Raw genomic sequence first — 12,346 nt, forward strand, 5'->3', positions numbered from 1 at the left:
GCAATCCCAAATCATAGAGTGTCAAGAAGGGTAGATCTCCTGTAGGCCTCCGACTTCTTCCTCTTTGAATATTTTAGATTCATTTTCTAAATGACCAAGGGGGGTTGTGAGATTGCATATAATATCTTCAAAAGGAGGGCTGGATTCTCTTCTTCTAATTAATGCCGGTGTTGTTTCTAGAACTTTATTATTATTATTATGACTTGGCCACACTGTGTGGCTTGTGGGATCTTAGTTCCCTGACCAGGGATCGAACCCGGGCCCCTTACAGTGGAAGCACGGAGTCCTAACCACTGGACCACCAGGGAATTCCCTCTAGAACTTTAATTAAGATGATTTCCATAAAGCAAGTGTTATTTTCTCTTTACTTTCCATGATAAAAATCTATAATATATTCCCATGAATATATTATAGAAAAAAATACAATTCCCAAATACATTGAGCGAGTATCACTACTGAGGAAGATAATGTTGCGTTAGATTGGCAATACTGTATTTGTTGAGTTTTAGTGCTACCTAGAAGTTCACTTCACATAATCTTGCATTTTTCCATCCCTGGTGTCAGCTATTATGCCCTTTCTGCTCCCTACACTTTACCAGCTACACGGTGTCTAAACAGAACTGGGCTGGAGAGTCACACTTTATTAGTTGTATTAGTTGTCCTCTAACAAAGAATTTTACTTATGTTCAAAGTTTTGAACTAGGGCAGAGTAATTTTATCTCCACTTGATACATTATATTTGCGATCCCCTCTTTGGATATGACTTAGAATAAAACACGAACACAGCTAATTGGAGCAAAAGAAATTGGACTAGTACAGAAGAGAAGAAGAATGAGACAGATTACAGCCTACAACAAGTGAATTATTCACAGGGCAAAATAATTCCCACAAATACAACAGTGATTCAGATTACTAAGGAACGGGCACAAATACTGCATCTGGGGGAGAAGGGAGTTTGCAAGTACGAACTGAAGTACTGTGGTGGCATCTGTCCTCTGAGAGGTAGGAGCAGCCTGCTGGCTGTTACGACTTACCTGGTTGCCTATGGCTGTAAAACATGCTTTGATGTAAGAAGTTGGTAATCATTCAAATGCTGAAATCAGAAGGGTTGAAAGGATTTTTAAAATCTTTTTTTAAAAACATCATAAACTAAACAACAAACATAGAGTTGATCCTTAAACAATGAGAGGGTTAGGGGCGCCCACCCTTCACACAGTTGAAAATCCTCATATAACTTATAGTCTGTCCTCATATCCACAGTTCTTCTGTATCTTGGATTCTTCATATCCATGGTTCCACATCCTTGGATTCAACTAACTGCAGACTGTGTAGTACTGTAGTATTTCCTATTGAAAAAAATCCACATATAAATGGACCTTCACAGTTCAAACCTGTGTTCAAGGGGCAACTGTGTAATAATAATAGTAATAATAACCCAAGAGAGACTGGGTGATTGTCTCATCAGATGAAGGTAATAAATAAATGAAATTTAGATATATAAAATACAGAAATAGGGAATAAAACATAATCCCTTGTCTTCCGAAGATTTTTAGAATTAAAAATATATCTAAAGCAATAGTAAATTAGGACAGTTAAATGGAAGAAACTATTAAACAAAACAGTGGAACTGACTGGGGTTCTGAAGGGTAGTTGACTCATCATTAGTAAAGCTATTTAAGTGTTGATAAATATCAGAGGGTAAATGAAATCCTGATGAGATTAACATAGGGGAAGAAGGAAGACATGTGATTCAAGAGATGCTTCCCGACCTCTATTTTGTGATTCTACAGTAAAGATTCTATGTAGTTTTGTCTAATAATAGTTTCCAAATTTATAAAGGGGCTGGACCGCTATTCCAGCAAGACTTTAAGGATAAGGAGTTTATTTTTTCTTTCTTACCACATGGCTTGTCTCAGGGAACTCGACTTCATCCTGAGTGTCACTCCGGTCATTGTGTGGATTGAGTTAGAGGGAAGAGAGCATTAACAACAAATGTTGGCTTAAATGGACTTCCTATATTTGCCCCACACTTGGAAAAAGCAGATTTACTCTCCTCCAAGGACTTCTTAGTACCTAATGTTCAAAAAGAGCAAAAAGAAAAATGACATCTTAGCTAAAAATAATTTTTGTAGTGACACTGTGAAAAAGCAATATTGCTTCTTGAGGAATATTCTGTATTCTGATGAAGGCTTAAATGGTCTGAAGGATAAGGCCTATCTTAGACCACTTAACCCAGGCATGTTTGCTGTGTGTGTTTTGCAAGCCCGGGTCAGCTTTAGAATTCTCCCACTCCCAATGTAGTGCCAGAAGAACATGTGATTAGACTGTCTGGCCAAGAGGATGGATTTGAGATCATGGTGTAGGAACTGTGCCATCCTTGAGATCTGAGTCCAGGGACCTAGCTGTATTTGTAACACACTGCTAATTACAGAGAGTGACATTGGTTAGGCACACAAGACATTGAATCTGTACGTGTAAACATGTGTAGGAGAGCAGCAGTTTAAAAGTTTGATGTTAATCAGCTCAACATCCTGCCAGAAGTAGAGTGTATTTTCCGAAAGGAATTGGTCTTATATAAAGTGTGGGTCTTTGGAGACAAGGGATAAAAGTCAGGACGAGAGGTGCTTTTTAAACGGTGAACTGTTTTTGTTCTGTCCACCATTTTATCTTGCTATTTCTGCAGAAAATGCAATCAGCTGAATCACAAATAATTTTTTTTTAATCATAGCTGCTGAAATACTTTAAACCTTAAGTAAAGAAATTTGGAATTCAGGTATTATAAAAAGGATAGGAAAAATGAGAAAGCCTGGACAGGAGGTACTACTGTCTCAATCCTATTAATTTTAGAGGCAAGAAAAAGACAGGGTTGGTTTTTTTTTTTCACTCACAAATCAGAGCCATTTTTCTGACACGTAAATACCAAGCCTAGAACGTCAAATTTCAGTCTCTAAGCACTCAAGATAAAATTTCTTTTGTTCAGTCTGTCGAGCCAAACTCTTGCTTGTTAAACTTTATTCTTTGTCCTAGTCCTTGTTTATGGCTAACATTTAACGCTCCCAGTATTTTTCCCAAATGGAGAATCAACATAAGTTTGCTTAATATGTTAACCAGTAAAAAAAGATTTTGTTAGCCGTCACAAAGAAAACTGCTACATTTTACTTTTGTTCTTCACATTTTCAGAAGGGTTTCACACCCTTGCACGTAGCAGCCAAGTATGGAAGCCTGGATGTGGCAAAACTTCTCTTACAACGCCGTGCTGCTGCAGATTCTGCGGGGAAGGTAAAAGTTTTCAAGCATATATGTTTGTTATATAACTCGGTCAAGTTGGAAGCTTGGGAGATCTGCATTTCAAGATATTTTGCTCATTCTTCTTAAAGGAATATGAATGTAATGGATGAAACTATACCAAATAGATATGATGGCGGTGTCCATGACCTGCCCACATATACACTGATTCAGAAGGTGTTTAAAAGAGCTGTGCCTCAAATGTGTGTTCCTGTCACAACAGGGTCCAGAACTTCTCTATGTTAAGAAGAATCCTTGGAATGTTAACGTAATAATCCTTACATGGCATTTTAGACTTTTAATTATGGTGGAATCAAGATGCCCTGTGCTAACTGAAAGCTCAGCGTATCATTTTCAGTTTTAGTTACGTTTCTAATAAGAAAATCATGAGGTATTTATTTTTATTTTTCCTATTGACTATATTAATTAATTAACATGGACTTAATCGATACCAGTTTCCTTGCATCCTGGCAGCTTCAGGGCAGCTAATGCTAATTTATTAATACTGAAACTTCAACACACCCATTACAGAATGGCCTTACCCCGCTCCATGTTGCTGCTCATTATGACAACCAGAAGGTGGCGCTGCTGTTACTGGAGAAGGGTGCTTCCCCTCATGCCACTGCCAAGGTGAGGACCACAGAAAGGATTTACAGACTGTAGGGTGTAACTCTAATCTGACTGGACATGGGAACTGTTTTTTAAGCACATGGTGCTGATATAACTGCAACCAGTCTTGGCAATAGTAGCTTTTGGTATTGTCCTTGTTTTTTTTTTCCCGACAGTTTGCTTCCACAAAGCCTTTTAAGATTTTTTTTTTTTGTTGTTGTTGTTGCGGTACGCGGGCCTCTCACTGTTATGACCTCTCCCGTTGCGGAGCACAGGCTCCAGACGCGCAGGCTCAGCGGCCATGGCTCACGGGCCCAGCCACTCCGCGGCACGTGGGATCCTCCCAGACCGGGGCACGAACCCGTGTCCTCTGCATCGGCAGGCGGACTCTCAACCACTGCGCCACCAGGGAAGCCCAAAGCCTTTTAAGATTTTTTACAAGTTAGCAAATACTAAGGGGACGTGCCCAGGAACCAATAAAGATGACTTTGATTGCCAACACTCAGTGTTTTAGGCACACAAGTATGAGTTTTGAGAAATTAAACGTAAGAAAGGCAGTTCAGGTTTTCCCTTCTCTCGTATAAACAGAATGTCGTGATACACCTACCCTTTTATTCACTCATTCCTTCTGACTTCAAATTTTTCACTGTGCTCTATATGAAAGACTCTTTGTTTTTTACATGTTTCATTCGTGTTAACTATAGCATACATCCTTCCAAGTTCCTAGGCTAGAAATGCATTTTGGGGGTATGTGTAGCACCAACTCATAAAATAGCTCCAACTAAGACTTGAACCTTTGGACAGAGTGTTTCCCACCATTTGAGCTGCCTCTTTATTACGCTGAAAATATACATAAATGTCATATAACAGATAAAGTCATCACTGTATCTTTCATTTATTCATTCAGTAAATATATATTGAGAAGATGTCATAGTTTATTTAAAAAGAAAAATATTTCTTGTGGTGGGAAAATATTCATGCTATGTTAGATGACATAATAAAGCAACAACTATTACCACTTACATGCCAAACACTGTGCCTAGCATTTTACATGCAATATCTCATTTAATCTCATAATAATCCCATGAGATTGGTATTATAATGATTTCTATTCTATAGATGAGGAAGTGAGATTTAAATAGGTTACTTTGTACGTCCAAAGTCACATGACTACTAATTGACAGAGCTAGGATTTGACCTCAGACAATCTGACTTTAGCAGCAGCACTCTTAACCACTAGGTCTACTGCATCCCAAAGCAGTAGAGGAGAATTATTCCACTTCTATTATATAACTGTGTACATATATGCTCACATGTCTATTTAAATTATACACATTATACATATATAATAAAATAGAATACTCTATGTGAAAGTATATTTTGTATATAAACAAATTATATATAATAAACTATTATATATGTATAACTTTGTACCCATACCTATATATAGATCTATATATGTATGTATATATACACACATATACATATTTTATTGCTACAAATATATGGCTTATAATAAAATATTTAAACTGTCAAAAGAGCAGGACAAATTTTTTTATTGCACATACCATTCTTATTTCTTTATAACCCTTTCTCTGTCATCTCATCAATCATGCATTTGTTTTATGTCTTTCTTCCTACTAGATTATAAACTACTTGAGGACATTAATCATGTTATATTCATATTTGCATATCTCTGAGGTATCTCATTCAGTATTATGTGGGTTCTCAATAAATTTGAAGGAAGAATGAAGACTGAGCGACTATTCCAATGGAATAAAAAAAAATGCTCATTTAACATGCCAGTATTTTTTTTCATTAACTTTCTAGGCTGACCATTTTGAACAAAGATATGACTTTATCAACACCCAATACAACACATGTATATAAAGAAGGGATTGTAGTAAAACTATAAAACACGTGTTCTCCTCCCACAATGGGCTCTCAATGTACCAGGGAGAGAAGACCTAACTTATAAAATAACGTGTATGGTTCTTCCAAAGAGACAAATGTACCCATGATCTCCAGCCTCTATAGAGTGTGGTCCTTACTCTTTGGCACATGTGAACAAAGTCCAGAACACTAGGGAGAGCATCCTCTACTCCAGGGTCCACAGAGGGGGGCTTCAGGAGGCTCCTCTAGTGTCTTCCACTCATCTGACCTCGCCTGTCAATCAGCATGAGTCCTGTAGCTCGGGGGCCGCTCCGAGAGGCTGCCAGTTGGTTGGACCCCACCCCTAACTCCACTTTTGACACTCTATTCACTACAGTTCCCCACCCCACCTCTCAACACACGTGGTCCCTTGGACCCTAGAACCTCTTTGCTTCTTTCTACCAAAATCCGGAATCTTTTCTTAGTCTTCATCGGGTTTTGCTGTTGTTATTGTTATTTGGTTCCAAAAACTTTGACTCTACGTGGAGTTAGGAGGGTTCTTCAGACTTGCAGGTTGAGTATCTGCTGGTCAGTCAGACCTCTTATATTACTAAAAATTTGACACTCTCTTTGATGATCTCTTATGTTGTTATGTTAAAACCTCCCTGTCCTTCTCCACGTAGGTCTCTGACTTTACCTAAACTTGGTAGGTTTACTGATTCTTTGCTTAGCCTTGGTAAAGCCTGTGCTGCAGAAATAGGGGGAGTTGGGGCTGAAGAAAGCCCCCCGTAGCCAAAAAAGTGTTTAAACTTATAGGTTCCACAAAAATCTATGTGCCCTTTTATTCAACAGAGCCCACGGTCCAAGTGCAATGTTCTAGAGGACGTGGAACATCAAGGACCTATGAAAGGACTTCCAAGAAGAGCTGCTGAATTTCTTGAGCAGCTTAGAGGGAAATATTCATCTGAACTGAAAGATGCTTACTTTGGCTTGGAGAAAGGAAGACAGAGTAGATAGATAATGTAGGGACGTTTGAAGATCAAGGTTTCATGACAACACATAAGGGCATTTAAATTCTCAAAACTCCTTTGTATTTTTTTGGTACCCTTTGCAGTTAGACTTCAGGAATCCCCATGACCTAAAATTCTTCTTAGAGTTTCAAAAGAAGCCCTTGATCAACATGCAGTCTTTCCCTTCAGCATGCCACAGGCAGTGGCAAAGCCACTGCTTTTCATTTCTATCACGCATTTTTCATGGAAAATTCTACCTGACTTGATAAAGAAAAGGAAAGGAAACAATACAAGTTCCAGACTTACACTTGTTCCAGGGTTTTGTTTGTTTGTTCTTTTAACTAAGTATGGGGTTTAAAGTTTGGCTGTTGTAAACGAAGTATGAGTTCCTCTGGTCCTCTCCACAAACTCCCACATAAAACTAGTAGCCTCTTATTGCTACTTTTGAGCAGTTTGTAGAGATGAAGGGGGGGATCCAGGATTTTAACTGACCACCTAATAGGATTAATTAATTAATTAACCTAATAGGATTAATAGAAGCCTATTTTATTAATATCTTTTTCACCAGAATGCAGCCCCTTAAGGACAGGGATCAGGTCTTATCCACCTCTATATCCCCACACCTAGCACACTGACCAGCACACGCTAGGTACCTACTAAATAGCTGTTGAATGAGTAAAAAGTACAACCCAACCCGAAGCACATTAGTAGGGATGTTATAACAAGACCATAGAAATCCATTTTATTCTCTTCTATTAAAACCATGTGTGAAATGTAGTATTCAGTTCCAGGCAGCACAATTCAAGAGCTATATCGACAAACTAGAATCAGTCCAGAGCAGGTCATCCTTAATGGAGAGAGCTCTAGAAATGGGGCTTCTGTCAGGAATAGTTGAAGGAATGGGAGATTTAGCCTGGAAAACTGAAGACTAGAGGGAGATAGGAAAACCATCACCAGGTATTTAAAGGACGGTCACATAGAAGAGGAATCTGGTTTATTGCTCTTCAGGGGCAGCATTATGAGGGGGAGATTTTAAGCTTTGGGGCACTTGTGTCTATATCTGTCTTACATGTAAGTAGAATGGGGTGCCTTGTGACATGGGTTGCAAAGATTTGGGTGTTGTTGGATGGAAACTTATGATGGGCAAGAATTTGGATTTAGTATAAACGCACTTTTAACTTTTCTGTTGATTAGAGATTCTTATTTCCTTCAGACATATATCATGGCAATTGCTAAGCTTACAAATTACATGTGTTTTATCTTTACTTTTTTAGAATGGCTATACTCCTTTACATATTGCTGCCAAGAAGAATCAAATGCAGATAGCTTCCACACTCCTGAACTATGGAGCAGAGACGAACATTGTGACAAAGCAAGGAGTCACTCCACTCCATCTAGCCTCGCAAGAGGGGCACACAGATATGGTCACCTTGCTTCTGGATAAGGGAGCAAATATCCACATGTCAACCAAGGTATTCCGGTTTTGCCTCTTGCTTTAGTGAAGAGTCTTCTGAATGAATGTAAATAGAAACCAATCTAAGATCATTTGGAACAAAAAGGGGGCAGGTTTGAAAGAGAAACAAGAATATCTCATAGAATTCAAGTGTAGCAAAGGAGTCAAGCCTCATGAGGGACCGGAAGATCACAAGGAAGCAGGAGTGAGGCTCACAGACTCTGCCTGTAGGGCTGCATGTTTGTATCTTGACTTTTCCCGACAAGTCAGTTCCATTTGCCTCTCTCTGTGGATCTGCTTCCTGTGCGTCTCTGTGTATGTGACCAAAGAGGCTACCCTATAGCTGCCAATAGTCAGCATCCCTGCAATTCAAGCAGTTAGTCCAGATTGCCATGGTACCTGCTGGTCCTAATTCCAAATTCCAGAGAGGGAGAGAGGTGGCAGTTTCATCTGGGTTCCGGCCCAAGCAATTGCTTCTAAGCTGCTGGTCTGTGCCCATGACCTAAGTCATTTTCAGCTGGGCTGAGCTTCTGAGGCACCTGTTGGTTGGGAGCAGGGAACTCAGTAAAATAAAGATTTCTGAGCCAGCTTCAGTTGAGCCTAGCTTGGCTGGTTGTTGTGGAGGTGGTCAGATAAAGCACCTCTCCAGAGAATAGCCTTTGTGGACAGCATATTAGCTCTAATAGAGTAATAGTTAGGGACATATCAGAAAAAGAGATTATTCAAATATTTAGATTTTTACAAGTACATGTCAGTCTCTCTCCATATATAGCTATACCCCTATCTTATCTATATCTATCTATATCTGTATCTATATATTTATATCTATATATACTTCTGTGTACTCCATTGGAGCCAGCTGCTGAGAAACAAAAAATTGGAGCCTGTATTTATAAGTTAGCTCATCAGTTAGATCTCCTAATACTTTTTTGTAACACGTGGTGTGGGTTTAGTGAAAATTGAGTTTCTTAGGATTTTCCACAAATATACAAATAAGATGTTTTCCACATCTCACTGTTGAATTAATTAGTACTTTTGGAGACTCATTTGTAAGTTGGTCTTAATAACATTTGTAAATGGGTCGTGTAGCTTATGTCCTTTAGAAAGAGCTGTGAAAAACACAGGCTGTCTTGAATGCCTCTAGAGCCCTATTCTGTGTCTTTATCACTCAGAAATGTTCCAGTACATCCCTTGCCCTTACGCACTTCTCTCTTCTCTATCGAAAGGCCTCTGAGATCCTTTTTTAACGCATGGTGAGACTAATTACATGGTTAGCCCTCCAAAAGATATTTGCATTTTAACAAGAATGAACATGATGAAGCCTTATGGTGAAATTCAGTGTGTCAGACAGTCATTAAAGTCCTGGGCATGGATTTCCTTGTGGTCGTTAAAATCATGCCTCTCAGGTGGTCTTTTACCCCACTGGGGATAGTCTCACCATGAAACCAATAGTAGAATATTTCATTTAACATCAGTATACAAATGAGTCATGTAAGTGTTTATTGTCCATTAAAAACAAATCTTCGTTAAAAAATAAACACAAGAAATCCATAAACAAATCAGGCAAAATTTTGAGTAGAATGGAAATTCTAGACATTTCATGAAACTGATCACACAGTGCTTCTGATGGTGTAATTTTTAATTCATAAAAATTATAGATACATATCTGGAATCAGTTCACTGTGTTCTCCCTGATAGTATTCTTCTAAACATATTACTTCCTTTGAGAGAATTTTAGCAGTCAATCAGCAAATATTTAATGAGTATTTTTGAATATTTTCTCCACTCAGCAATGGAGAAAAATATTCTATTTGAATCACAAAGTATTTATGTTATCTTTATAACAATGATTTCAACATTGGGTGGTGTCTTAAAGACAAAGGCATGATGTACTGATATTTGCTACTAGAGTAAAATGTTAGTAAATATGTTAAGATATATCTGAATAACAATATAATATATAAAAATATAACCCTGGCTTTTGGTTGGTATTATTTATAATTATACATTATAATAATTAATAAATAAGTTATATATGAAATAAATAAATTATAAGATAATGCAACCGTGAAAGTATCTCAGGTAATAAGCAAAGCCAATAATAAATTCTCCCGTTTTTGTAAATTACATATATTCTTTTTCTACTTAAGACCAGCTAAAATCAGTAATTTCATATTCTCTAAATGATTATTTCTTAGTAAGAACTGTAATATAGAAATGATATTACATTCCTTATCCAATCACCATGTAATAATAAAATAAAACCGACTGTACAGTCCACTGGTACATCTTAGGAAATAAATTACTTTTTTTGAAAAGAACTCCTTCAACATCTTCTATTTTCTTAATTTATTAGGAAGGTTTACATAATTTGATTTAGGTATGCAAGCTTACCATAATAAACTATAGAGGATTTTCATACTGGTTGTTAGTTTGCAATCTTATATTGTAGAAAATCCATTCTGCAAAGTCATGTAGAAAACAGCACATATATTTGAAAGGCCATTAAAGATGCCTTTGAGATATTTGATGATCACTTCAATAACATTTTTAAAAGACCGATGATCTCAAAAGAGAAATATCTTTATGTTTGCTATTTTAATATGGAGAAAAACAACATGAAGAATAATCTTCTGTTTTGTCCTAATAGTCATACTGTTTATAGTTTAGGACTGTATACTATTTGTTTAGAAGTGATAACATTTTAATGCAAAAGAGTGCATATTCCACCTCATCCTCATGGTTTATGAAACTCAAAGTTGAGCTCCAGAATTCCTTGGTGGTCCAGTGGTTAGGACTCAGAGCTTTCACTGCCAAGGACCTGGGTTCGATCCCTCGTTGGAGAACTAAGATCCCACACGCTGCATGGCACAGCCAAAAAAAAAAAGGAAAAACAAAAGCTGAGCTCAGCCAGCACTGTAAGAATCAAAAAGCCTTGGACTCTTAAATATAAAGCCCTTTCTCTAGTTGGAGAACTTTTTCTTTCTCTGTAAATATCACTTCGATTTTTTAAAGGTCAGAGAACTTGTCAGTTTATAGAAGTAAAGCAGGCCTGCAAAGCCATGGTTAAGAGGGATGGTCAACTTTAATTGGATGTGAATTGGGGGAGAGGGGGTGCCAACTCAGAACAAGTAAGATACCTCAGTATACAGATGCAGGATGTACAGGTAGAGGATAAATATACTAGGTATTTGAACAATACAGCAGGAGAGAAACATACGGCATGAATATACTGTTAGCTGGAATATAAGCTCTAAAAGGGCAGAAGCTTTTATTCACTGATATATTCGAGTGCCTAGAACACTTCCTGGCATGTGAAAGGTACTCAAAAAACACTAGTTAAACATACAAATGACTTAGGTTTTAAAGATACTCTTTAAATTTCAATTTTGCTTGATGGGAGATACTTGCATATGTAGTAACGCTGCCAGACTGTGGCATTGACTGAATGAACCACTTTTCCCTCCTCCTTTCTCTATTCTTTCATCTTTTATTAATTCTTAACTGTACTTTAATTGCATATTCAAATAATTAAAATAATTACTTGATGTATGTGTGCCAGGACATGTACATAAAACTGGCCAAATTTATGGGGCAATATATAAATGATGGGGTCACTATTTAGCACTTAGCGGAACCGCCAAAATAATGTACTATCTTTGGAGATGCTGGAGAAAATTATTCTGAACTCATTTCCTGTAACTCTGGACATCTTTTTCATTGATGTGATGTTTGATTGATGGAAATATAAATTATTGCTGTGGTTATAATGTAGAAGTAGTAACCGGTTGGTCCATTATTTAAGGAAATAAATTGATTCAACAGGAGGCACAGATGGGTTTGAAATAAATGTTGTTTGGAAGCTTACTAGCTGAGTTATTTTAAAGGCTCACATCATAATATAAGTACACAGTATAGAAAATGTAATTTGAAGAAAGTGTTGAGTAACTTAGAGAGTATGTCTTAGATGGAAAGTCATATTAACTTGGAGGGTTTGTCTTAGATATCAGAAAATGCAGTTTCTAGAGAGAGGCTGTGAACTTTTCAGGATTTTTCAAGACATAGTATTATAGATGATACAATGTATTTTCTTCTTCAATTGTACCCCCTTTGCTTC

General features: G+C 37.4%; 1 protein-coding gene across 11 annotated transcripts in view; it reads left to right on the forward strand.

Annotated features, from left to right (window-relative positions):
* Positions 1-12,346, forward strand: part of ANK2 (ankyrin 2) — a 242,476-nt gene that overhangs the window by 121,933 nt on the left and 108,197 nt on the right. For 7 of the 11 annotated variants that reach the window (XM_082653618.1, XM_082653622.1, XM_082653624.1 and 4 more), the window contains 3 exons: positions 3,181-3,279; positions 3,817-3,915; positions 8,051-8,248. In XM_082653618.1, coding sequence (XP_082509744.1) covers positions 3,181-3,279; positions 3,817-3,915; positions 8,051-8,248 — 396 coding nt within the window. The remainder of the gene's footprint in view (positions 1-3,180; positions 3,280-3,816; positions 3,916-8,050; positions 8,249-12,346) is intronic. The other 4 variants (XM_082653628.1, XM_082653626.1, XM_082653619.1 and 1 more) reach the window with 1 other exon arrangement.

This window comes from Grampus griseus (assembly GCF_964374135.1).
Source record: "Grampus griseus genome assembly, chromosome: 4".
In the NCBI taxonomy this organism is placed as follows: domain Eukaryota; kingdom Metazoa; phylum Chordata; class Mammalia; order Artiodactyla; family Delphinidae; genus Grampus; species Grampus griseus.